At 48.6% G+C, this 25,644-nt stretch overlaps 1 protein-coding gene across 1 annotated transcript; it reads left to right on the top strand.

Moving 5' to 3' along the window:
- The first annotated feature begins 216 nt into the window (after window positions 1-216).
- Window positions 217-16,241, top strand: AMER1 (APC membrane recruitment protein 1). Its single transcript, XM_028126566.1, has 2 exons — window positions 217-369; window positions 12,722-16,241. The coding sequence occupies exon 2, from the start codon at window positions 12,821-12,823 to the stop codon at window positions 16,202-16,204; it is 3,384 nt and encodes a 1,127-aa protein (XP_027982367.1). The 5' UTR covers window positions 217-369; window positions 12,722-12,820; the 3' UTR covers window positions 16,205-16,241.
- Window positions 16,242-25,644: the final 9,403 nt, after the last annotated feature.

The following is a 25,644-nucleotide window of genomic DNA, read 5'->3' as shown; positions in this document are numbered from 1 at the left end:
GGTTCTTCACGCTCTCCGCCTCCTGCAAACACCACGCCCGCGCTTATTTGCATTTAAAGGGCAATGCACCAAGGAAAACAGTGGGCGGGGCGGGACACGCCTTCCCACCGTAGTGATTGGGCCACACGCCTGCCAATCAGGGCGCGGACGCCCCACCCTGTGGCTGTGGAGTCCGTGGGGAGGGGGTATGGGGAAGCTGCCCCAAGCCTGGGGAAGGGGACCCAGTGCAGGAGGTGACTAGAGCGGTGGAGGCGGCGGCGGCGGCGGGAGCAGCAGTGGCGGCGATCTCAGCCACAGCAGCCTTAGGCTCGAGCCCCGGCCCGGGCGGCGCAGCAGACAATAACCGGGCTGGAAACCCGACCCGGCCGGGTAAGCGTTGCGCGCAGCCGGGAGCCTCCGCCTGCCCGCCGTCCGGTGCAGTCCCGCGTGCTCCGCTCTGGCCGCCTGAAGAGGGAATCCAAGGGCTGGGCCAGTGGGCGTCCGGGCCGCTCTCCGTTCCCCCTGGGAACCCGCTTTGAGGACTGGCTGGTGAGGGGCAAAGCAGAGTCCTCTGGGCGCCGGCGACCGCGGCTAGAGGGGGTTATAGAGGGCGGGCAGGCAAGCAGGCTAGCCTGGGCCATGCCTCCGGGCTCTCGGGAGAGGCGGGGATGAGGCCCCGCACGTGCTACCGCACGGATCCCGGAGGGGAGCTGCCAGCCAGCACCCCCAGCGGTGCATTTGTAGGCCTGGAGCTCCGCAGCTTTGTTGTAGCACATTATTAGCTGGAACAGCTGTGTTACGTGGGTATTGCTCACCCCAGCGGCCCAGCTGCCTCCCCTTCCCTCCCCTGCGCATCCCCTGCCTCCTTCTCCCCTCTGCGGATGGAGGCAGCGCGCTGGCCTGGGTCCAATGGATACTGGCTTTGGCGTGGATTGGGCTGTCCACACTGTCTGCCTCCTCTCCCAGGGAGCTGAGTTGGGCCTGTGTGCTGCCCACTTAGGAACCTCGGCCTTGCGGGCCCCAACCAGCCGCACCCCCTACTCCTGGGCCTCCAGGCACATCTGGCGCCGGACCCCGCGGGCAGGCGGGCTGGCAACGGAGTTCTTGCTGGACCTTAGGTTAGAGCTGCAGCTCAAGCTAGTCCTTGGGTTAGATCTGCAAAGCCGCTTTGTCCCCACTCGCCTCACCTCCTCCACTCGGAGAGCACTGGCCGCTTTTTTCTTTCCTGCCTCCTGTTTAAAAATAGCGATAAGCCTCATGTTGGTGGGGGGGATTTCTGTGCCAGAGGCCAAGGGAGCAATTATTGTAGTAGGGAACTCACCCTTTGGGTCTGTGAGAGAGCTAGAGAGACAGCCAAACCCTCCAACTTCGCAGTTACTTAAAATACACAGCCTGCTGAGCTGCTGTCATTGTCTACTGCAGACACCTTTGACACTGGTGACCACCTGACTGCAGGACTTTGCCCAGGTTCCCTGGTGAAGAGGGGCTGTGCCCTCCATGTGCTCCCCAGTCCAGGTGCCCAGGTAGCAGCTGGACCGGCCCTGCAGAGCTGGCCTCGGTTTGGTCAGACTCATCTTGTCATGGCCCACAGGGTCAAGGGGAGCCTCCTCCTACAGACAAACATTTCCCTCTGTGGCTCTGCCGGCCTGCTGCATAGGCATGGATGTGGGCTAGGTGGAAGGCACTGTGTTATTGGATTCCCTGCCCTACCAGAGGGCATTTTAGCGGAGCCCTCTACCCCCAGTGCAGCTTCCCTCATTCGGCCCCACCCACCGCTCAGTCACTGCACCATGGTTTGCCTCTGGCAATAAACTCTAGGCCTTTCCAAAGAACAGGAGAGAGGGAGTGACAAAGGGGCCTGGCAGGCTCTTCTTGGACCTTTGACCAGCCTCTGAGGGTGGAGAACCCTGTGGGCTTCAAAACCTGGGTATTTGAGAGGAGTAAATCCCTCACTTGGGGGAAGGCTAGCTGGGGACCTTTGTGACACCAGCCAGGACTGCAGATAATACACTATAGTCACTTCTTGCCACTTTGACCAGGCACCAAAGGAAACCAACCCTCTATTTGCAGCTGGGTATCTCCAGCTCAGGACTGGACCTGCTCTCTGCCCTGCCTCAGACCAACAGCCTCCTAATATATCTTCCCTATATAACTCCCCTTCTCACACCCAAATCCACTCACACTGCACTGTGCAAATTCTTTTCCCTCTCAGGCCCCAGCTCTGGGCCCATCTTCTCCTGGGTGTCTTTTCTGCCTGTGTCTTGCAACCTACAATGACCTCTCCTTGCTCAGAACTCCTACAAGCTTGCCTGCATCCCTTGGCCATTTGGGGGCTTAAATTATAATAGGAGTCAAACTATTATTAAGTTTCCCTGCCTCTACTTTGTCTCCCTGATACCATGGATGTTTGGGTTCTCTCAAAACCCCTCAGAGGGGTAAATGAAATCTTGAACTCAGCTACAACCCCCTCAAAGCCTAGCAATGTATAGCAGTTCATGAATGGTCTAGAAAGACTTGCTGTCTTTGTGGAGCTTTCAAGAAGACCTTTACCTCTCCAAGTTGCACTTGTCCTGATCCATATGAAAGTGATTAGAGAAATGATACTCAAGGCTCAGATATTTATTGAGTATGCCTAATGAGAATGGAGAAAGGCGATGGGTTGCAACGACAAGAAAAAAAATTAATCATGATGTCTCCCTTCAGCAACAAGCTCAAGATCTGTACTGCCCAGACCCCAGACTACACATATCTTTGGTTGCTAATTCATGAGCCTAGAGACAAACTACTGTGGAGACAGAAGAAATCTGTATTTGCAGGATGATCACCCTGGAAGCTTCCAGAAAGTAGAGGGGTTTGGCTAGGCAAAGTAGTGGTATAAGCAAAATTAGGAATGGGAAGGGGTTGTTAGCAGCCAGGCTGAGAAATATGGCTTATTAGTCTTTTCTGGTTGAGATTTTTGGATTTAAGGTAGAGAGGAGTTAGTGCCCAGTGGTGGGCATTCCCAAATGCTAAGCTATGGAATGGGGGTTTGATCTTGGGAGAATGGGAGAAGGGGCCATTGAAGAATGGAAAATTGGGAAGTTTTGATACTTCTATGTGTGGGTGCAAATATGCCATAATAATATGGGATTTTAGAAAGGGGTCTTAGAGATTGGAAGCATGCTATAAGTTGGAACTGTAAGAAGTCACCTTTGGATCTGGACATAAAACTAAGGGACAGCTATTTCTGGAGGGAAGTTGTACCATGTTGGCTTCCTTTAAGCCTTGCCGGGGGTGAAGTTGAAGGAGGGTGCCTAGAGTCTACATACCAATGTGGTGGAGGCTAAGCATCCCCCAGGCCTCTGCTGATCCTCATCCTTCCAACTGGACAGGCCTTCAGGGAGCACCAGTTTGGACTTCTGTGCTTACAAGATGGATAAACTGAGTCCTGGAAAGCAACAAGGATTTCCTTAAGATCACACAGCATTTAGGGATGTGCAAGGGCTCTTACACTGTATCCCACTGTCTCCAGTGGCCTCTGTTCAATACAAATCTTATTAACCAACCTCTAACCTTCCTTACCTCTTCCATTCCTCAAGAGTGAGAAGGTGCTGGGTTTAGCTTGGGGGCCCCATCTGGAGAACTCTACCTCCCCTTTCAGGTCTATTTTGCTTCTTGGCCTTGGTCTGCAGCCTGTTGGGGGTAAAAGTTTCAGAAGGAGGGGAGGTAGCTGGAAGAAGTTGGAAGTCCAATGATTCTCTCTTAGTATGATAGAAGTGTTAAAAATTCCTCAAGAACATTTACACTCTCTGAAAGTGTGTGTATGAGGCATGGGGGCAGCCTTGCTCCCCTGGTCCAGGGGAATAAGGAAATAAATAGCAGCAAGCCTGGCAGGTCACTGACTTGCTTGTAGAACCAAAGAGGGAAAAGGGGCTTCCAGCCCCCTCACTTACAGATAAGCTACTTGAGGCTAGAAGAGGGCATCCCCAGTGTTATTCCATCACTTGAATCAATTATCCCAACTTGAATCAATCCAGGCTGATAAACTAGGTGATAAAGGTAAAGCCTCCAGATGAGGCATTTCCTCCCTGTGTCACTCATTCCTTGGTCACACATCTCACACTGCCAGGAAATTCTTTCTCAGGGCTAATCTGAGCCTCTCATGCTATACATAAACGTGTGTGTGTGTGTGTGTGTGTGTGTGTGTGTGTGTGTGTGTGTGTGTGTGTGTGTGTGTGTGTGTGTGTGTGTGTGTGTGTGTGTGTAAGTGTTGGGGGGTGAGGTTGAAGGCAGCTGGCTGTCATTGCTCCTGCTTAACAAACCACTGGAGATTTCATGGGCATTAAATCGTCTCTCCCCACTCCCAACTTCTTTTCTCTGAATTAAATAATCACAGAGCTTTTCATCTCCTCTCCTTGGTCTTATTTTTCAAACCTGTGCATGTGTAAGTATATCTCCAGGAAGAAAGTTAGGGAAACCAAAACCACTGAGGAGGTGCAGGTGCCTGCTGAGTGAGGGTGCATTGCTTCTCTACACCTCCCCTTTTGGGATTAGGGGATAGTTATGGACAATGAAAATAATAGGAGGGGGCTTGGTGGCAGCAGAGGCAGGCATACTGGTGCTGCAGGGGCATTGGGACCTTTTGATCTGCAGTTCTTGTTGCAGAGCCTTCAGTGCTTTCATCTCCTCCAGTTGTTGTTTTCTTTTTTTTTCCCCTGCTGTGCTTCCAAACAGATACTAACCCAACCCAGCACTCAGCCCTCCCTGCTGGGGGCTACTCAGGGGAGAGAGGGCTGGACCAGACCAGTTCTGGTCCCCCTCCCCTCTGGACATATAGGAAATATTTGCAGGCCAGGCCTAGTGTATTTTGAAAAAGTAAAGTGTTGGGCAGGATTCTGTGGAGGGAGGCATGAGAAATGAGGCTGGGCTATAGTGCGGTGGTGGACTGAGCCCAACCATTTAGGCATGCAGGCCTCCCACTGAAGCCTAGGACCCCCAAAATTACATGCCTCCTTTTTCTTTTTTTTAGATTTTTTTTTTTTTTTGACAGAGAGGGAGACAGCGAGAGAGGGAACACAAGTAGGGGGAGTGGGAGAGGGAGAAGCAGGCTGCCCGCTGAGCAGGGAGCCAGATGTGGGGCTCGATCCCAGGACCCTGGGATCATGACCTGAGGCGAAGGCAGACGCTTAACAACTGAGCCACCCAGGAGCCCCACATGCCTCCTCTTTCTGCAGCCACTAGAAAACTGGGCACAGGACTACCCTTCTCCCAGCTTCTCACACAGACTGGGGCAAGCAGACCCCCTAGTTCAATCTCCCATTTCTAGATAGGGAAACTGAGGCCCTGAACAGGGAAGGGATTTGCTCAAGGTTACATAGGAGCATAAAGTTCTTGCCCCTCAGTTCAAGGTTTCTTCCTCTAAGTACGCTGGTACACTGATTCTGATCCCCTCCCAAGCTTCAGTTTCCTTACCTGGCCTCTCACATAGGGTATGGTATATATAGGGAAGTGGGTACAGGGTAAAGTTCAGGGTCTCCATTGTTCATTTGGTCCAGCTGTTCCTCTTCAGGCTTTCCTTAGCTGCTTTGTCACATCTGTTTCCCTGGAGTTAGCTCCTCTTATTCTTCATCTGAACTGGGTGGGGGAGGGTGCCTGTCTTTGATGTCACCCTTGCTGGGTTAGTATTGACATAGTAGAAGCCTTACTAGGCACGCATGGCACCCACCTCAGATATATTCTTCTCTAAGGAAGTTTGGGAGCCTAAGAGGTGTGTAGCAAATAGATGGCTTGGCTCCCAGAGCCCCCATCATTCCAGGCAAGCTGGGCAGGGAACTTCAGCAGCCTCAGGAGAAAGTGGGGCATCAAAAAGGCTTACCAGGAAAGCCAATTTCTAGGAAGAAGTGATGTCTGGGTGACCATACCTCCTAGACTGGAGAAGTCCCTATGTGTTTGGGGCTAAAGGGTAGAGAAGTGAGGCTAGGAAACCTGCAAGGGGCATGCAGGGAGAGTGAATCTTGAAGGTCAGGGAAAGGGGTTTGACCCTGACCTTGTAGGCGGTGTGGAATAATTTCGTAAGTAGAGGAGTGATGCACTGAAATCAGGGTTGTAAAAATGAATCTGGCAAGAGTATGGAGGAGAGGGAAGGAGTGGGATTTCAGTGTTATAGGAGGGAAGGACCAGAGGGAGCTCAGCTAAGAGGCTTGTGTCATCTTCAGAGGACATGGGCTGGCAGCTGAGGAGCTAGAGTAGAGAAGGTGGCTGCAAGAGGCCCCATCACAAGGCTCTTTTATTGAACATCTGCTCAGTAACTAGAGAGCAATTTACCCTTTCCATTTATCATCTCTAATTCTTACAGTGATCCTGCATGATAGCATTTTTTTCGTTTTCTAGATAAGGTGTTTTGAGTCTCAGGGAGGTTAGGCTGATTTCTCAAACCCCCCACTTGTAAGGGATGAAGCTGGCATTTTAGTTCTGGGCTGACAAACTCCAGCTGAATTAGATTTCAGTTGAACCAATGTTGTTTGAGCTCCTGCTCTGTGCTGTATGTAGTGACTATAACATGAAGGACGGTCCATTTGAGAGAGATGAACAGAAAGACCGAGGCCTGCCAGAATGAATTATCCTAGGCTGAGTATGTTAACTCATTTGAGGGGCTGGTGGTGGGCAAATGGGAGGCAAGGCAAGAAGGCCCATTTTGGGGTCTGTGTTGCATCTAGAAGTTATGGGATACCCCCTTGAGAGGAGGTGCTCCTTAATGGTAAGGCTGCAAGTTAGGGGAGATGTGGTTGTAGGAGTAGCATGGGTAAAGCTCTGCCAGCAGTCTGTATAGCTTCACAAAAGGATGCCAAGCCAGGCGGCCCTTCCTTCAGGCCCTGAACAAATGGTTTTGAGAGTGGACTTTGGCTGTGGGCTTTAGAAATGGGTGATTCCAGTTCCAGATAATCTCATAGGTCATTTCTTTTATTATTTTTTTAAAGATTTTATTTATTTATTTATTTATTTATTTATTTATTTATTTATTTATCAGAGAGAGAGAGAGAGCACAAGCAGGGAGAGTGGCAGGAAGAAGGAGAAGCAGGCTCCCTGCTGAGCAAGGAGCCCAATGCAGGACTTGATCCCAGGACACTGGGATCATGACCTGAGCCAAAGGCAGACACTTAACCAACTGAGCCACCCAGGTGCCCCATAGGTCATTTCCTTTAAATAATAGCTCAAATTCTGCGTCTTTGTCCCCAGTGGCAAGTTTCTGTTTGAGTCTTTTTTGGCCTCTCAAAATTATCTCCCAAGGAAAAGGAGAGTAAAGGAGTGTGTTCCACAATCTGGGAGTGGTGGTGGTGGAGTTGCTGATGAGGAGAGCAGCCACATTCTGGGTTGGCAACCCTTGTATTCTGAAGTCTGCATGCTTTCTGGAATGTGCTAGGTAGGACCAAAACAGTGGTAGCCAAGTGAGGACTGGAAGTACTTCAGAGAAAGCTCAGCTGGGCTGGGACATGGGTGCAAGGGGAGGGGGAGATGGTGGCTTTCAGGTGTGAGGGGAACCTGTACAGTCCTTGCTATCAGTCTTCCTCCTACAACTGGGAGCTAGCCCTGTACAGCAAAATGGCATTGGAATGGGGACTCCAGCGGCCTGGGGGCTGGTGTAGCTCTGTCACCATCCAACTGTGTGAACTGAGGTAAAGCCTTTTCCCAAGTCTAGATAGTTTCCTTTTCTGTGACAAGGTGACAAGGAGTTAGCATCTCCCACCAGGACTGATTAATGGATTGCTGGGAATGGCAAATGGGAGGTGAGGGAGTAGGGAGTGCTTTGTAAACTGGTAAGTGCCCCATTGGGTGAAGGGCGTCTGTTGATTTGCATTTCCTTTGATGTTGGTACGTTTAGGTGAATTTGAATTGTTGACCTTTCTGGCCTAGGCTACAGAACATGGCTAGTTGAAATTACCTGGTTAATCCAGAGCTGCTAGCCACTAGCTGACTGGAGGCAACATTTTAGGTCCCTGAATATGAAAGGTGGCTAAAAGAGCAGCTAAAGCCTCCTGTAAGATACCAACGTAGTCACCATCATTTACCATTTGGGGCAACTGAGGCCCAAGGAGTTTTGGTGACTTACACAAACCAAGGAGTTTTGTTGCTGGAAATTGTCCAACTATAGTTTGAAGAAAATATTTTTAAAAATTAGTTGCTATGTTTTTGAGCCTCTGCTATATACTGAATTTTATTTGGTATACATATATACATTGGTTTTGTTCCTTACAATATTTTTAAGAGGTAGGCACTCTCAATACCCTCATTTTCCAGTTAAGGAAACTGAAAGAACTTGCTAGATTTCCCCCAGGTAGGCAGAACTGATTATAGTGCAGAACTGACTGCCTCTTGTTGGGGAGAGGGCTTCCTATCCTCACCAGTGCTTCCTTAGTTACCATGCCCCCATACACAAGGGCAAGATGGGCCCAGAGTAGGCTTGTCCCCAGGAAGACTGCTTGGTGGAGATCTAGGGAACTATGCCTGGTTGAGGTGATGCCTCTGGAGCTACTGCATAAATCCATACACTTCTTCCCTGAACTCTAACTTGGCTGAACTGGCCCCAGGAAGCTGAGCTGGGAGTAAAATATGTAAGGCTCAGGCTGCAGATGTTTCCTCCTCACTAAGAAGGGTTCCTGGGGCAAGTTTGTGGCTCCTCTCCTGCTTGTGTTTTGAGAGGAAGGGAGGAAAACAAAAGCTCTGTCCTAGTAGCCAGCCTTTCACTGGTCCCAGCATGGCCTGAGGCTGGTCCTGGGAGCAGAGATGGCCACATCCCACTCCCTGCCATGATAGCAGCAGCTGCAACAAACTGCCCCTGCTAGAGACCACAGAGTAGCTTTAGAGTGTTCCCTTACGCACCAGTCCACCAGAAACTTAGCCACAAAGGTTGAGAAACCCAAGCGTTGAGGGGCCTTGCATTTGGCAGGACCACTTTCTTGGCAGAAACCATGAGGGGACTCAGCTCCAACCTGAAAAGGTTGCAGAGTCTGTCCCTTGCAGTCCCCTTTGCCTTATGCCCCACTTCACTCTCTCGGCCAGTCAATTCTGTGTTCCCAAATAAAGGCACATAGCCCATTGGGGAAGGATAGCACTGGGACCAAGTAGGGTAGCAAGGAGCGTGAAGAAGGCATCTGGGCCAGAGGTAGCTAGGTAGGGCTGGGCTAGAGGGATACCAGCTATGGGTGACCCTGCCACCTCCTGTTCTACTGTCTTGGGGAGACATAATAGACATTATGTATGGCTGTGGGGAGGTACATGGCCCTGGGAAGGACAAGGTAGGGAAATGGGAGACAGCACAGTTTCAAGGCTGGTCCTTGCCAGCAAAGATGACCCTGGTCCTAGTTAGGAGGAGGGCCTGAAGTTGTGGGAAGAGAATCCCAGTCCCAGAGACACCCCTGCCTAGTTCACCCACTCTCACCACACACACGCTTTTAAAACTGCCCTTAAGCAGAGGACTTTGTATAAATTCACACTCTTGCTTTTAAAATTCCCTCACACCTGGCTCTTCCTCAGTATGGCCAAGGCAGCTAGTCCCTTGGGCTCCCCACAGTGAATACCTTTCCCAAATAAGTGGCCTTTTACACATGTTCGCTACTTCCTAAGAAACTGGGATCTGACTTGGAAGGTGGTAAGAATAACAGTAATGTTAATCTTTCTCATTTGCACTGCACTTTACATTTTACAAAGTGTGTATGGTGTCCATTATCTGATCTAATTCTCACACCACTCTAGTGATCTCCATTTCATAAGTGCTCAAGCCTAAGAAGGGTGCCTTGGCTTGTTCAGGGTCCCCTAGCATGGCCTGGAACCCAGCCCTGCAGCTCATGGCTCCTTCCACAACACACTGCAGATTCCTGTGGCAGGGAGGGGGACAATGTAGAAAGTAGTGGGCTGGCTTTTACCCCAGTGGCGCACAGGAGCAAGGGAAAGAGAAGGCCCATAGGAACTGCCTTCCAGCCAGGGTATCAAGGTTCTCGAAAACGACCCTCTTTAAGATTCAATTTGCCTAATCCCTCTGTTCATAGGAACTCCATCCCCAAACCCAGCAGGGGAATTCAGCCTTCTATCCACAAGGATGTTTAGGCTCATGAGGTTTTTCACTTGGCCCTTGGTCTTCCTGATGCCCAGCCATACTTACTAGTCTCACTCATCCCTTCACCTAAATCATTGCCATTTCTACTAACTCCTGTCTGACAAGGCCCAGATTGAATGCCTTCTCCTCAAGGCAGCTTTTCTGAACCTAGGGGGTGTCTTTCTGCTTTTCAGATTTATCCTGGGATATGATAACAAGGTATGAAGACTGATACTCCACCATGCATCTTAAGATGGGAGCTCCTCTTTAAGACTTGTATTATGTTGTATCCTATATATAAGACCCTCTCCCTATTAGCCTAGGAACTTCCTCAAAAGCACTAGCTGGGGTTCCCGCTTCTTGGCCTACCTTGTAGAACTGAGTTTAATGTCCATCACTTACCAAATGTTCAGGAGAGGTTTGTTTCATAAATTCCACAGGGGGGAATACAATTTCATAAACAACTCCACTACTGCTATCCCATCTCTCCCATGTCTAGCACCATAAATGACAACACTGTCAATATTTTCAGGGTTGAAATAAAAACATCTCTGTTTTGAAAAGTGGGGAATTCAGATAGATGATAGAGCCCCTATTCCCATCTGATTCCTGAGGAGGGAACTCTGAGTGGTTATGTGTGTGTGCATGATTGTGTATTTCAGGGTGGTGGTGGCACTGTTTACTGTAGGGATAACTCTTGTCAGGGAGGGGGAGCTGAGCTGAAACAATATCATGTAAAAATATGTCATCCAGAAAAAAAAGAAAAACCTAGCCTGAGCAAATGACATTACATATCTCTGCAGAGAAGGGATCAGATGATATCTTTTCTCTTTTATTTTCTGGATAACCAGCCATTATCTTGCTCCAAGTTTAATATTCAGTTATGCAGAGTGCTCCTGATGGAAGCCTGGTCACACTGATGATTCAAGTGTCAAGCCAAGCAAGGCACAAGGCACAAGGCACAAAATTAATGTTTGCAGAACAGGATCAGGGGCTCCAGGAGGGTTCCTCCAATTAGGTCAGGGGCTAGTTAGCTGCCAGTCTCTCTCCACCCCCAGTACTGGTCCATAATCTTCCACTGCGAGTGAATATGTGTCTTATTACTGTTGCCACCAATTATAGGGTTGATGTGTTGGCAAACTACTCCAGGGACACCAGCAGGGTTTGTCTGTCTCTTTCTGGCTCCCAGCAGTTGTTTTTCCTCCTTTCTTTACCCTAGCTCCCTGGCTGCTGGTGGCTACCCTACAGAGAGGGGCCACGGTGGTGAGGAACTTTCCAGGGATAGGTCATCGGGTTTTAGCAGGCTGGTCACTGATCCATCTGTCAACCAACTGTAGTCACTAGAATGAATATATCAGACTTGGGGTGGAGGACATGTGTTGGGATGGGTGATGGATAGTCATTTTTATTCTATCTCTGTAGCATTTGGATGTTTGGAGGATTGGAAGCCTAAACCAGAACGGTGTGCTTTGTACCAGGTTTATTAATTTAATAGCTGTTGAGAGCCTAACTTCTAGGCCAGGAACATGAATCATGTGGAGTTATGCCTTCAGGGAGCTCCCTTTCTAGATAGGGAGCTAAAAGATGGCCAAAATAATGAGAAGAAATAGTTTGCCTCACAGTTCTAAAGTGGAACATGGGGGGTTCCAGTTGCCAAGAGCCACATTAAAAAATTTTCCCAGTAAAACAGTCAATAGAGTCTGACCTAGACCTACCCCTCACATAACCACTAGAGGGGGAAGTATTGCTAGGCTTCTTGGACCAAGGATACCGAAGTCTAGAGAGTGCCTTGCCCCAAGGCCACCATGCGCTTTTAGCAGATCCTGGATTGCAGCTCTGCAAGGTGGATCTGTGAAGCTCCTATTCTGAACTTCTGAGCATGTGCAGGTAGGCAATCTAGGTAGCCTGTGGGGAAGAGATGAAACTTCGGGTCTACTTTTCTTTCTAGCCCCAGGAAAAATGTCAGTGAGAACCCAGACTAAGGTGAAATTGAGGCCTGGATCTTGCAGAGCCCAGTGAGGACTCAATGGGCTGTTTTACCAGATGATTTTCAAAAATTCTGTGTCGGGGCGCCTGGGTGGCTCAGTTGGTTAAGCGACTGCCTTCGGCTCAGGTCATGATCCTGGAGTCCCGGGATCGAGTCCCACATCGAGCTCCCTGCTCAGCAGGGAGTCTGCTTCTCCCTCTGACCCTCTTCCCTCTCGTGCTCTCTATCTCTCATTCTCTCTCTCTCTCAAATAAATAAAATTTAAAAAAAACAAAAATTCTGTGTCATCGGAGCTTACCTCCCTGCTGCCTTTCCTGCCTCCCCCTATCTTACCCCCTTTGATAATTCCTCCTGTAGTCAGTAGCACAACTGAGCATTTCCCACATCTGCAGTTTCCCCTGCCCAGTGTTCTGGCCTAGGGTATGCTACTGAAGGGAGTGAACCCAATGAGGGGCTGGGGTGATGGCTGTCTAATTGTTCAATGTAGGGTTTTGTTGCCTTGGGGCCCAGAGGAGACTGGCCCAGCAAGCCAACCATATGGAATGCATTAAGGTTTTCCCTACATTTTCTTTTACTTTCTTTCTGGTTCCACTCAAGCCTGAACTAACAGACACCTGTGAAAACAAACCCAGCCTGGCTTCTTGCTTACCAGTATACTCTATCTTTGTTTCTCTCATCTCCTCTAGACCCAACTGGGATGCTTCCTGACTGATGATGTTATAACAGTGCTTGGAAGCCAGAAGGCTGCTTTTTCAGCTGAACATACCTGAGTTGTCCCCATCACCATGGAGAGTGGAAAGGATGAAGCTTCTCAGACCAAGGGAGCAGTAGCCTCTATGGACACCCAGGACCAAGGGGCAGAGAAAGGAGCCAAGAACAAGGCAGCTGAGATAACAGAAGGGCTAGTGTTGGAGCCACCCTCATCTGGCCCAGGTAGGCTGAGGAAAACTGCCATGAAACTTTTTGGTGGCAAGAAGGGCATCTGTACCTTGCCTAGTTTCTTTGGAGGGGGCCGAAGCAAAAGTTCTGGGAAAAGCATCTCCAAGAAGGGTCTTAGCAAGAGCAAGACCCACGATGGCCTGACTGAAGCAGCCTGTGGCCCTGAAGACATTGTCAGTGAAGGAACCAGCTTTGCCTTACTCTTGCCTGAATCACCCTGCCAACTTCCCAGTTCCCAGAGTGCCCATGGGGTTTTGGAGAGCAGCTCCAGATGCAAGACATCTGTGGCTAGAGCCACAGAGAAAGCTGGGGCTGAGAAGGCTCCCTCTGTGCCCAAGCCAAAGAAAGGCCTGAAAGGTTTTTTCAGCAGTATCCGCCGTCACCGGAAAAGCAAGGTCTCTGGGGCTGAACAAAGTGAGCTAGGGCCCAAGGGGCCTGAAGGGACCAGAGCCAGGCCTCATGAATATGTGAACTCAGCCATTCTGCCCCATAATGAGGATATCCTCCAAGCCTCCAGAAAAGAAAATGCCAAACCCCAAGATGCTCCTGGGCCAAAAGTTTCTTTAGTACCAGAGCCTTCTCCAGTAGTCACTGAGAAGACAGCCTGTAAAGATCCAGAAAAACCCAAGGAGGCCTATGCCTCAGTACTTCTGCAGCCCAAGCCTGCCTCTGAAGCCAGTGGCCCAGAGGAGCCCCACAGTCCAGAAACAGGGGAGAAGGTGGTGGCAGAAGAGGTAAATCCACCAAATGGCCCTGTTGGGGACCAGCTAAGCCTCTTGTTTGGGGATGTCACATCCCTGAAAAGTTTTGACTCACTGACAGGTTGTGGTGACATTATAGCAGAGCAAGACATGGACAGTATGACAGACAGCATGGCCTCTGGAGGCCAGAGGGCCAATCGAGATGGGACCAAACGAAGTTCCTGCCTGGTGACCTACCAAGGAGGTGGGGAGGAGATGGCCTTGCCAGATGATGATGATGAGGAAGAGGAGGAGGAGGAGGTGGAATTAGAGGAGGAAGAAGAGGATGTCAAGGAGGAAGAAGAATATGACTTAGAATATCTGTGGGCAAGTGCCCAGATGTACCCAAGGTCCAATCTGAATTTGGGCTACCATCCCATCACATCTCCAGGCCACCATGGCTATATGCTTCTTGACTCAGTTCAATCTTATCCTGGCTTAAACCCTGGGGACCTTTTGACTCCTCAGAGTGACCAGCAAGAGTCTGCCCCCAATAGTGATGAGGGTTATTATGATTCCACAACACCTGGATTTGAGGATGATTCAGGTGAGGCCTTGGGGCTTGTCCGGAGGGATTGCCTGCCCCGAGACAGCTACAGTGGAGATGCCCTGTATGAGTTCTATGAGCCAGATGATAGTCTTGAGACCTCCCCACCTGTAGATGACTGTCTTTATGACCTCCATGGTCACAGCTCTGAGATATTTCATCCCTTCTTGAACTTTGACCCCTTTTCTTCCTCTCGGCCACCTGGGGCAATGGAGACAGAGGAAGAACGGCTAGTGACCATCCAGAAACAGTTGTTGTTTTGGGAGCTTCGGCGAGAGCAGCTTGAGGCCCGAGAGGCGCAGGAGGCACGTGCCCGAGAAGCTCACAGCAGGGAGACCTATACCCAAGAAACTCATGCCCGAGAAATTCATGTCAGAGAGGCCCAAGCCCGAGAGGCCTATGCCAGGGAAGCCCAGGCCCGAGAGGACCATGCTCAAGAGGCTCAAGTCCGAGAGGTTCAGACTTGGCAAGAGAAGCCCATCATGGAATATCAGATGAGGCCCTTAGGCCCATCAGTGATGGGCCTGGTAGCAGGGGTATCAGGGGCCTCTCAGACTTCCCACCGGGGAACCACCTCAGCTTTCCCTGCCACTGCAAGCAGTGAGCCAGACTGGAGGGACTTCCGTCCTCTAGAGAAGCGTTTTGAGGGAATCTGCTCCAAGAAGGATCAAAGTACCTGTCTGATGCAGCTCTTCCAAAGTGATGCTATGTTTGAGCCAGACATGCAAGAAGCAAACTTTGGAGGATCTCCCAGGAGGGCCTACCCTACTTATTCACCCCCTGAGGAGCCAGAGGAAGAGGAGGTTGAGAAGGAAGGGAATGCCACTGTGAGTTTCTCACAGGCCCTTGTGGAGTTCACCAGCAGCGGGAACCTCTTCTCCAGCATGTCCTGCAGCTCTGACTCTGACTCATCCTTCACTCAAAACCTCCCTGAACTGCCCCCTATGGTGACTTTTGATATCGCTGATGTGGAACGGGATGGGGAAGGCAAGTGTGAAGAGAATCCTGAGTTCCACAATGATGAAGACCTTGCAGCCTCCTTGGAAGCTTTTGAGCTGGGCTACTACCAGAAACACACATTCAACAACTACCATAGCCGATTCTACCAAGGTCTGCCCTGGGGTGTGAGCAGTCTCCCTCGCTACTTGGGATTGCCTGGCATGCACCCTCGGCCTCCACCTGCTGCTATGGCCCTCAACAGGAGGAGTCGCTCCCTGGACACTGCGGAAACCTTGGAACTGGAGCTCTCCAATTCCCACCTTGCCCAGGAATACACAGTGTCTGGTGAGCTTCAGGCTCAGCAGGAAGATTCAAATGAAGAAGAAGAGGAGGAGGAAGAATGGGGCCGAGACAGTCCTTTGTCCCTTTATACTGAACCACCAGGGGCCTATGACTGGCCTGCCTGGGCTCCCTGTCCTCTTCCAGTGGGCCCAGGCCCTGCCTGGATAAGTCCCAGCCAGTTGGATGGGTCTTCTGGCCAGTCTCCATATGGGCAGACAGCCTGTTGCATACCTCCTGTGGCCATGTCAATGTTGCTGTCAGTACCAGGTCCAGAGCCAAGGGTACCTGGGATATCCAGGCCTCAGTTATCTCGGCCTTCACACCTACCCCTTCCCATGGTCCCTTGTTATAACCTGCAGCCACAGGCTTCTCAGAGTGTGAGGGCCAGGCCTCAAGATATGCTGCTGCCTGTTGATGAGCCCAGTTGCTCCTCCAGTTTTGGAAGCTTCAGCCCCAGTCCTCTGTCCCAGGCCAAGCCTGTGGGCATCACTCATGGCATCCCTCAGCTGCCCAGGGTCCAGCCTGATCCCCAGCAGCCTCAACCCATTCACTACAGGGCTTCCAGCCTTGACCTGTCAAAGGAGATGGCTGAGCAAGGTGCCTCTCTCCCCCTCCCCACCAGCTACTCCTCCACTGCTGTGAATGGAAAGCTAGCTGAGTAGTCATCATCTATTCTGGAGTAGGGGCATGGGGCCTGAGCATGTGAATGGGGATGAGGGGTTGGGCAGAGGGGTGGGGGGATGGGGATTGCTATTTAACTTGAAAATCCTTTTGGCCAAGGAAAGATCCTATGAGTTTTTGCCTTTGTTTTCCCACTTCCCTCTTCTGCCAATCTGTGGTCACATTCAGCTTGAGTACATCTGCCCCAGGAGGCTGCTGCTGCTCTGTTGCTCCAGTTTTTACTTTTGGGTTTTCTTGTTACCCACGCAGGGTTTGGGATGCTGTACTTTTGTGCCTATTCCAGTTGCCCAGTTAGTGATTATATATATAGCATGCCTCCTTGACACAAGCTGAACCTTTAGTACCCCTGCCACACCCCTACACACAGTGAATAATGAACCACTGATGAACAGCCAGGTCTGCACTGCTTCCCACTTGAGGACAGGGGGCTTGTTTGCTGTTGACAATGTGAAATACTGGTACAGATCCTCCCCATCCCCACTCCCTTCAGTCTTGGCATAGCTGTCACCATTACATCAGATGATTATAATCCATTTACCCCAGCTAACTGTCCTTAGGATCAAGTAGCATGTGTCTCACTGCCTATTGCTGTGGACTTTGGCATTGTAACCAGATGGGGGCCCTTTAACCTGGTCTGCCATAGCTTGGGTTAAAGACAAAAATGCTGTCCCCTTAATGGCGTGATCAAATTCAGTTGCAAACAGAAGACAAAATAGGGTTGTATTGTAGATACTGCCATAAGGCTTGAGTTGTGGAATGATAAGAGTTTTTTCCTTCTTCCTCTCTTAAGCTTGTGACGTCTGAGTTACAGACACTTTTGAATTTTTCTTTAACTCTAAAGGAAACTTTCATAATCTCATCACAAGGAACATATTCTTTTAATTGAGATACAAGAAGAGAAGCAGCCTAAATTAGGCTTGGCTATAAGGGGGTCAGGGTTTTTGCGGGTTGCAGGGGAAGGATAGGAGAGAGAGGTCCATTTGTCCCTGCTGGCAGGAGAGAATTTTATACATTGCATAGCTCAAAGTAACCCAGCTTCTTAGAAGAGAAAATTGTTTCTCCCCCAAAAGCAAAAACTTCCTAATCCTTGCCCACCCCTCCATTTGGATGCTGTAAAGAGGCTCCAGAGACACCAGGCTAGCACTCCCAAGAGACAGGATACCAAAGGCATTCTAGGCTGCTGTTCTGGTTCTCTAAAGAGCTTTCATCTTCTAATTAGCCAAGTCCTTAGCATCCTCAAAGGATCAGCCTTCTTGAGAGGACAGTCTGTGACCTGCCCTCATTCTGCCAAGCTGCAGGATTCTGATTGCATGGCAGTTGCAGCCTTTTATGGGGTGAATGGTACACTCACTTCTCCACAGTTTTCATGTTAAACTATCTTGGAAATACTGGTGAAGAACAGTTGCTGTCAGGAAGACATTGCAACAGGCTAATCTAACCTGGCTCAACCTCTTATGAATCACCAATAAGAGAGGGTTCCTTTTAATTTCTTGATTGGAAATAGAATATGGAACATTTTTTGCCTGGGTGTGTTGACCCAAATTATAAACCTTGCCTTCCTGCCCCTGTCCCTTAACCCACTTATCTCCATGCCTGTTAAGAGAAGAGGTCAACCGGGCTCTTGGGAACAGAGGCTGTTGGCTCCCTGAGTCAAGGGGGCAAACTTTATGGCAAACTTCCTCTTGGCCAGAGAATGTATCTGTGCTGGTTTTTATCACCATTTCTCAGATTGGGGTTGGCAGCGATCCTTCCCACAAAGAGCAAACCTGTCTGATAAAAGCTTCACCCCTGGAAGTACCACATGAATTTGCGTGACACTAACACCACTGTTCAGGGGACCCAGACCAACTCTCCAGGCTCATTCTGTCTGCATTGTGAAATACCTAAGTCATGGAGTTGGAGAAAGAAAAAGCATGAGGAAGGCCCTCCTCACCCCAAGCACAGCATTCCAGGAGAGAAGTGCCCAAATTCTGACCATCTGGCCTCTTACCAAAGCTGCCCTGGGAGGGTGGGGCTGAAATAGGCCTGGCTGTTTGGCAGGAAGTAAACACCAAATGCCTTTACAACAGGGGAAACCCCACTACTTGCCTCCTCTGTCTCTGCTTGTCCTTCAGGGCAGTTAAAGCTCCTATCTGTATATGGACTGTGCCAGCCACAGCAGGTGGTAGAGCCATCACCAGCCTCCAGAGCCTGCTGAGCCTCCAGCCTATCAGAAGAGAAAAAGTAGATGGTCAGCCTTTGGCCAAGGGCAGATTATAATCAACTCTCAGTGAAAAGAAGACAATAAGAGAGGTGCTGCCCCTGAGGGGAAGTCATCAATCATCCTAATACACTTTGCTGGGCTTTGGAAGGTCAAATACAGAGTAAGGCCTAGAACTGAGCAACATCTCATGGTTTGGACATCATTGCTGCCTGCAAGTTCTTTCAATGTCCTTACCAGCCCAAGGACAGGATCCTCACCACCAGAAGTGGGACAGTCTCAGGGTGAATGGCTACAGAAGCCAGGCTCCTTTGGGTCTCTATATCCAAGCAGTTGATGGCCGAATCCCACCAGCAGCCTGGAAGAGGAAGGAAGATCTAGCTGGAGACGTGTTGATGGCAGCACAGGCTGTCATTGGGAGAGCCAACTAATCTCCAGGCCTCTCCCCAAAGACAGCCAGTGCTTGCTTAGCTGGCACCAGACATGCCCCGGTCTACTAAAGGTATTGATGTCAAGCCCACATATCTTAGGCTGTGACCAGACGAACACCATGTCTGCATTGCAAGGTCCTGGAATAATGCTTGTGGGTGTGATTTCAAGGGAAGATAGGACTTGAGAGGGGGTGTCTGCCATCATCTTGCTACCCAGCAGGCTTATTCAGTACCAGACAGCTCTGATCCTGAGAATTCTCGGATGAGAGCAGTCCATGGGGAACCAGTGACTATGGATAGAGAAGGCCAACTAGCAGGCTTCTTTCAGGGCTACCAGTTTCTCAGTGCTTTAGCACCTTCAAGGAAGCCCTGCCTTGGGGCACTCAGCTTGGGCACCTGTTCATAAGCCTCCTGGGCCAAAGGCTTTGGTCAACACTGTTCTCTCTTCCTCCTCAATGCTGTACCAAGCAGGGAAGTAGCTTCCTACACCCAGGGTGTATTCCTCTCATCCTGTTGCTAGCAACTTTCCCACCCTTGCCAGTGCCACCACCCCACCCACCCTCGGCCCCTGGGCCCAGTTGCTAGAGGGAGGCATGGGGGATTTAGCAGGGAGACTTCAAGTTTACCCATGTGTATGTTACATCCAAGTTGTTTTTAATATATATATATATATATATCAAAAGTCAATTATCTATTTTTGTATTGTTTGCATTTTATATTCATGGAAAACAATGTTTATCAATTGTTCTTTTCTGATATATTTTATTTTTAAGTGGTGCTGTTTACAGTTTTAAACAAAACAAAGATGACACAAAAATTGCTGCTGCTTGTGCAGAGGGCTGGCATCTCAACCGCCTAGGGTCCTCACTCTTTCCCCTCTCTTCATCCCAATGTATCTTACTATCCATCCCCTCCCTCCATGATAGGGACAGCAAAAGATGCCCAGGTACTATGACAAATGCCAGGTGACTCAGGCATGGAGAACCTGGTAGATAGCATGTTGTTTATGGCTTTATTTTTTTCTTTTGGGCCCTGCCCCTTCCCCATGTGTAGACCTTCTGGAAGTACCCATCTCTCCTCTCCCCCCCCCCTTTTTATGTTTTGTGCTTTCATTTTGAAATGAGTCCCCATGTTGTGCTATTTGTCATGCTGAGTTTCTCCAAAGGAGCATTTTGGGGGCGTTCTCAACCCAGTGAGGAGGACATGGAGTTTCTATCATGTCCCTTTTCCCTAAGAAGCTAAAGAGACAGATAGCAGTGATGCTTCAACCACCATGAATTGGCCATCTCACTGGGGAAACCCTTGCATGGGACTTTCCAAGAACTCAGTTGACATTTGCCCAGAAGAGATGTTGGAGAACTCCTTGACCCCTCTTGCTGCTTTGGGGGTATCTCTCCCCCTACCGCCATTTCTCCTGCCTTGTCCTGCTCCCGTTCACATACGAATGGTATTAAGGGGGAACAATGACTATCAGGGTAATGTCTTGCTGGTCTGATTCCCACTTTTCTATCCTACAGTCACTCCAAAGAAGAAAATCCACATGGCATGTATATGTATGAGGGTTGGGCCTACTGAGAGGCGGGGCTTTAATTATTATTCTTGTTAGTATTGGTGCTTGTTTTCCCTGCTGTGTATGGGGGCGGGGTGGAGAAGAAATGAGGAATGTATATTTAGCTCATATTGAATAAAATGGCTGGAGGACAGAGGGAAGAAATCGGTAACTGCAGTACATACCCACCCCAGGTGTAAGAGTTTTTTCTCTCCCAGTGTAAAATGGGGAGCATGGTCCCTGGATGTGCCCTAGCTTCCCCTTCCTTATCCCTGAGACATCACATAATTGTCCAATCCTAGCTCTCACTGGATATCTTGATGCATTGCCTATTTGTTACAACATATATTTCTTTTGCTGAATGCTAATAAACTGGGTTCAAGAAGGACCCCTCCCCCCATCACAAAAGTGCATTCTTGTGGTCTGTTCCACAGCAGCATGCCTGTGACCCATGGTTGTTGGGTTTGCCCTTGAAGGGAAATGGAGAAAGCAAGGAGGTTGGCAGGGGTTGCGGATCACCCACTGAGGAAACAGAAGCCAGAGCTGAAAGTAAAGTAGGGGAAACTTCGGTTCTTCGTCCAAGTCATGCCCTGCATCTGTCTGATGCAGTGTTGGTAAACTCTCCATCACACTTTTCACATTTTGAGAACGGCCAGGGGCTGGTTAGCACTTCTAAAATTAGACTCAGTTCATGCAAGTGTGCTGACCTCCCCACCAGCCAGGAGGCAGAGGTGTGGACTTCCTACTGATGGCTCCATCTAAAGGATAGTACTGATAGTGGGACTCTCCAGCCAAGCTGCAGGAATGGCATTCTTCACCCGGGTTTATGGGCAGAGATGCTTCCTGGGCAGCTGCCTGCTCCACCTATTCAGCTGTGGGGTTGAGAGGGAAACATGTGTTTTACCATTGGCTCCTGATAAGCAAGGGCTTCTAACACCTGCTAGTGGGCTCCCTTGAGTTCTTCCCAATTGCCATGCCCAAGCCAGAAGGCCTGAAATAGTAGCTCCTTGAAACTGCTATAGACTGTAGACAGTACTGCCACAGACATAGGTAAACTCCCTGGGGTCCCTTCCCAGATTAGCAAAGAAGTTTGGTGGCCCCCAACACCTCATGAATCAAGCAAAGCAAAATAAAAGCAATTTAATGAGAGAGAAAAGAGAGAAGCTCCTGGGAGGGAAGTTAATAATTCATAGATATTGAGTTATCTGCCAGGGACTGTTCATGGAAGGAAGAGGGTCACGGTTACTCAGAGAGCTTTTGGAGCAAGACCTTCTAGGAAGGTCTTATTACATCCATTGGGAATTCAAGGGGTTGTGTAGTTTTCATCCCTCATTAATCAGTTGGGCTTGGGAAAATCCCTTCTTCTGAGTTTCAGTTTCCGCATCAATAATATATGGGTGGCATGGGCATAGATTTGACTAGACTAGTTTCCATATGCAAGTCAGAAGACTGGGCTACCACCGAGTAACCCTTGGAACTTTTTCAACTGCCTAAATCCAGCACTCCCTACCCCTTTCTGACTCAGTTGGCCTGGGGTGGAGTTCTTTTCTGTGGTGTGGATCCCACATGACTGGTGCATTGTACCTGCTGGATAAGACAAGTGGTAAGAGCTCTTCTTATTCTGCTGTGGCTGATGGCTGCCTTCACTGTGACCCTCTGGGGAGTCCTTTGCATTACTGGAAGGGGATGTTAGTAGAGGGAACCTCCTAAGACTTTCCTTAGATCACCAAGGAAACCACTTTGGTTAGCTCCAATGCTGTTCTCTGGTCTGCTTAAGGACTGGGGTTGTGCCTGGTGAACGGGCTGCCTTTGTTCCCAGTGTTTGTTTAGAGCAGAAGTAAACACGACAGATAAGATACCTTTGTACAGATCTTTTGGAGGATGCTGTGGGTAAGCTGCTAGCTCCCCACTGCCCCCACCCTCACTGGGCTCTGGGCCTTACCGACCATGTTCTTACTTTGGATAATTCCTACACTTTAGATGGGCTGCATGGCTTCTGGGATCCCGACCTGGCCAATAAAAGCAAGCGACCTGAGGGTAGCACCTTCTAGTCTGCAAACTTCCATCTCCATTATCTTTTAAAAGGCCCCTGAAGCAGGTGGGTAGAGCAGATGATCTCATCCCCACTTTACAGAGGTGGGAAAGGAGCCATGGAAAAGTGAAACGACTTGCTCATGATAATACAGAACATTGACTGTAAGTTAAAGTGAGAAACAGAGTGGGCAGGTAGGGGTGGAAGATGTGGTGGAAAAGAAAGAGTACTGCTAATAATTCCTCAAGCCCTGAATGAAAAATATCATTGATATGTGCAGGCACTAGACACTTTAACCACATTATCTTGTGTAATCCTTACCTTAACTCTACAAGGTTAACGTTGTTATGTACATTTTAAGATGAGAAAACCGAGCCTCAGAAAGGTTAAGGCCCTTGCCAAAGTTCACACAGACAGATAAGTGGAGTCTAAATCTCCTACATTTTTCTATCATACTAGTAGTGAAGCTTCTGGTTAGTTGCACCTTAGGGATGCTAACAGTAAATCCCAGCAATGACCCCAGCAGCAGGCCCAAAATGAGAGCATCCTAAAACTAAAAAGGAACTGTGGCTGCCTCCTTATTCCACTGGGCCCAGCCCACTCTCCCAGCCCCAAGCCCAGATCAGAGGCCCTTGTCAGCCCAGGGAAGGACTTCCTTCCCCCACTTCCACCCCCAGCCTTGGATCTCTGGGAATTGTTCCCAGCCAGGTAGGCCCACTTAATCCTGCTAATAAGTGGCCTGGGAAACATGATGAATAGCAGAGTGAGTCAATAAACATGAGCACTTTATGCCTGGAGAACAGGCCTCCCACCACTCAGACCATCAATTGGAGCACCACCTCATGAAGAGGTATTTAATTGTAAATCACTTAATAGCCACAGTGGGAAACAGTCTCATTCTCTGGGAGAATAACTGCTGTCTTATGGGCTCTTGAAGGCTGCTCTCCTCTGCTCCTTCAGTTTCTTTCCTGCTTTTCCACTTTCTCTCTCTGGATGCCCGAGCATATTTTCCACATTGTTCTCCCAGTACATGGAGCATCTGATGAGGTTTTCCCCGAGCTCCTGTGCAGCACCCATTGCTAACAGGAAGTGGCTGCTCTGCCTGGCCACAAATGCTAGGGTTAAAATTAATGTTATGTTCTTCAAGAAAACAAAAATGGAATGGGCATCTATCTCTGTCCACAAATTCAGATGTGGGTATGTAATAAATAGTCCTTTTTTGTTTTGTTTTGTAGCTAAATTCTGACTTCAAGCCCCCCATCCTAACAGGGAAGCAAAAATTCCATGTCAGTCATGACTGGGGGCCCCCTTCAAGGGTGGCGCTGGAATTCAGGGGACACTTACGGTACACAGAAATTAGGGCAAGGGCAACTAATCTCTAACCTATTCCAGTCACCACTAACACCCTCATTTTCCATGCCAGCAGTGGGAAAGGGAAAGCTGAGAGCCCTAGGGACTTAAATTCTACCTCCCTCTAGGTACCTTAGAGCCATCTCCTCCCCATCCTTAAGGATCTGCAGTGAAGCGGTGCTTGAGTTCCTACTGCCCCCAAATCAGGAACTCTTCCTTTCTAGGTGGGGCTGGGAGAGATAAGGATCTCTCTTATTTTTTTCTCTTTGGGCTTTCCAGTGCCTCTTCCTTTTCCTTTATGACAGTATGTAATAAATGGGATTTTCAGACTTTTATAAGAGAATGATAGATTTGGTCACTTCAGGCTGCTTCTGCTTTCTGCACTGTGAAATCCCTCTTGCAAGAGGTCTGTCAAGGGCTTGGTTACCTCCAAGAAGCAGGGGAATGGGGAAGGACATAGAAGGAAAACAGACACAAACAAATGTGAATATTTCTAGAAATCACGCTGCCAAAAAAATACAGCCTTATTGAAAAAAAAATCACTGTCCTAAAATGCAGGACACCATGATATTAGTCCCTGCTCTGCCTGCAACTGATGGAAGTTTGGGTGATTTCTCAGAGCCTCAGTTTATTCATCTGTAAATGAGGAAGCTGGCGAACAGAATCTCAAGCTGCAGTCCTTTTCTTAACCTTCCACTTTTGATGCTTAAATTCTTCCTACACCACATGTCCTTTTCCTGCTCGCCTCCACGGGCATTAGATTCCTGGGGTAGTTTTAATGCCCAAGACGTGCCTTCTTTTTTAAATTAATTTTTCTTTATTTGATTATAATTGACCCACAATGTTAGTTTCAGGTATAAACAGAGCAATTCAACATCTTTATATGTTATGCTATGCTCACCACAAGTGTAACTACCATTTGTTGCCATACAACACTATCACAATATCATTGACTATATTCCCTATGCTATAACTTTTATTCCCATGCCTCATTTATTCCAAACTGGAAGCCTTATCTCCCACTCCTCTTCACCCATTTTACCCATTCTCCTACCCGCTTTCCCTCTTGCAGCCATCAGTTTGTTCTCCATATTTACTGGTCTGATTCTGTTTTTTGTGTTTTTACTAATTTGTTTTGTTTTGTTTTGTTTTAGATTCCACATATAAGTAAAATCATATGGTATTTGTCTTACTCAATCTGACTTATTTCACTTTACATAATACCCTCTAGGTCCATCCACGTTGTCACAAATGGCAAGAACTCATCCTTTTTTGTGGTTGCATAATATCCCATTGTATATATACACTGCATCTTTATCCATTTACCTATCAGTGACACATAAGTTACTTCCTTATCTTGGCTATTGTAAATAATACTGCAATAAACATGGAGGTGCATAAAACTTTTCAAATTAGAGTTTTCATTTTCTTTTGCTAAATATCTAGTACTACAATTACTGGATCATATGATTTCTCTATTTTTAATTTTTGAGGAACCTCTATACTGTTTCCACAGTGGCTGTACCGATTTATATTCCCACCAACAGTGCACAAGAGCTCCTTTTTCTCTATATCCTCTCCAACACTTGTTATTTCTTGTGTTGTTGATTTAAGCCATTATGACAGGTGTGAGGTGATACCTCATTGTGGTTTTGTTTGCAATTCCCTGATGATGAGTGATGTTGAACATCTTTTCATGTGTCTGTTAGCCATCTGTATGTCTTCTTTGGAAAAAAAAGTCTATTCATTCTTCTGCCCATTTTTTAATTGGATTGCTTGTTTTCCCGTGTTGAGTTGTGAAAGTTCTTTATATTTTGGGGGTATTAACCCCTTATTGGATATATCATTTGTAAATATCC

This window comes from Eumetopias jubatus, unplaced genomic scaffold (genome assembly GCF_037043125.1).
Source record: "Eumetopias jubatus isolate StellerSeaLion01/CBP00866 unplaced genomic scaffold, mEumJub1_p1.0 scaffold_11, whole genome shotgun sequence".
NCBI lineage: Eukaryota > Metazoa > Chordata > Mammalia > Carnivora > Otariidae > Eumetopias > Eumetopias jubatus.
This window is presented reverse-complemented; position numbering and strand designations above follow the sequence as displayed.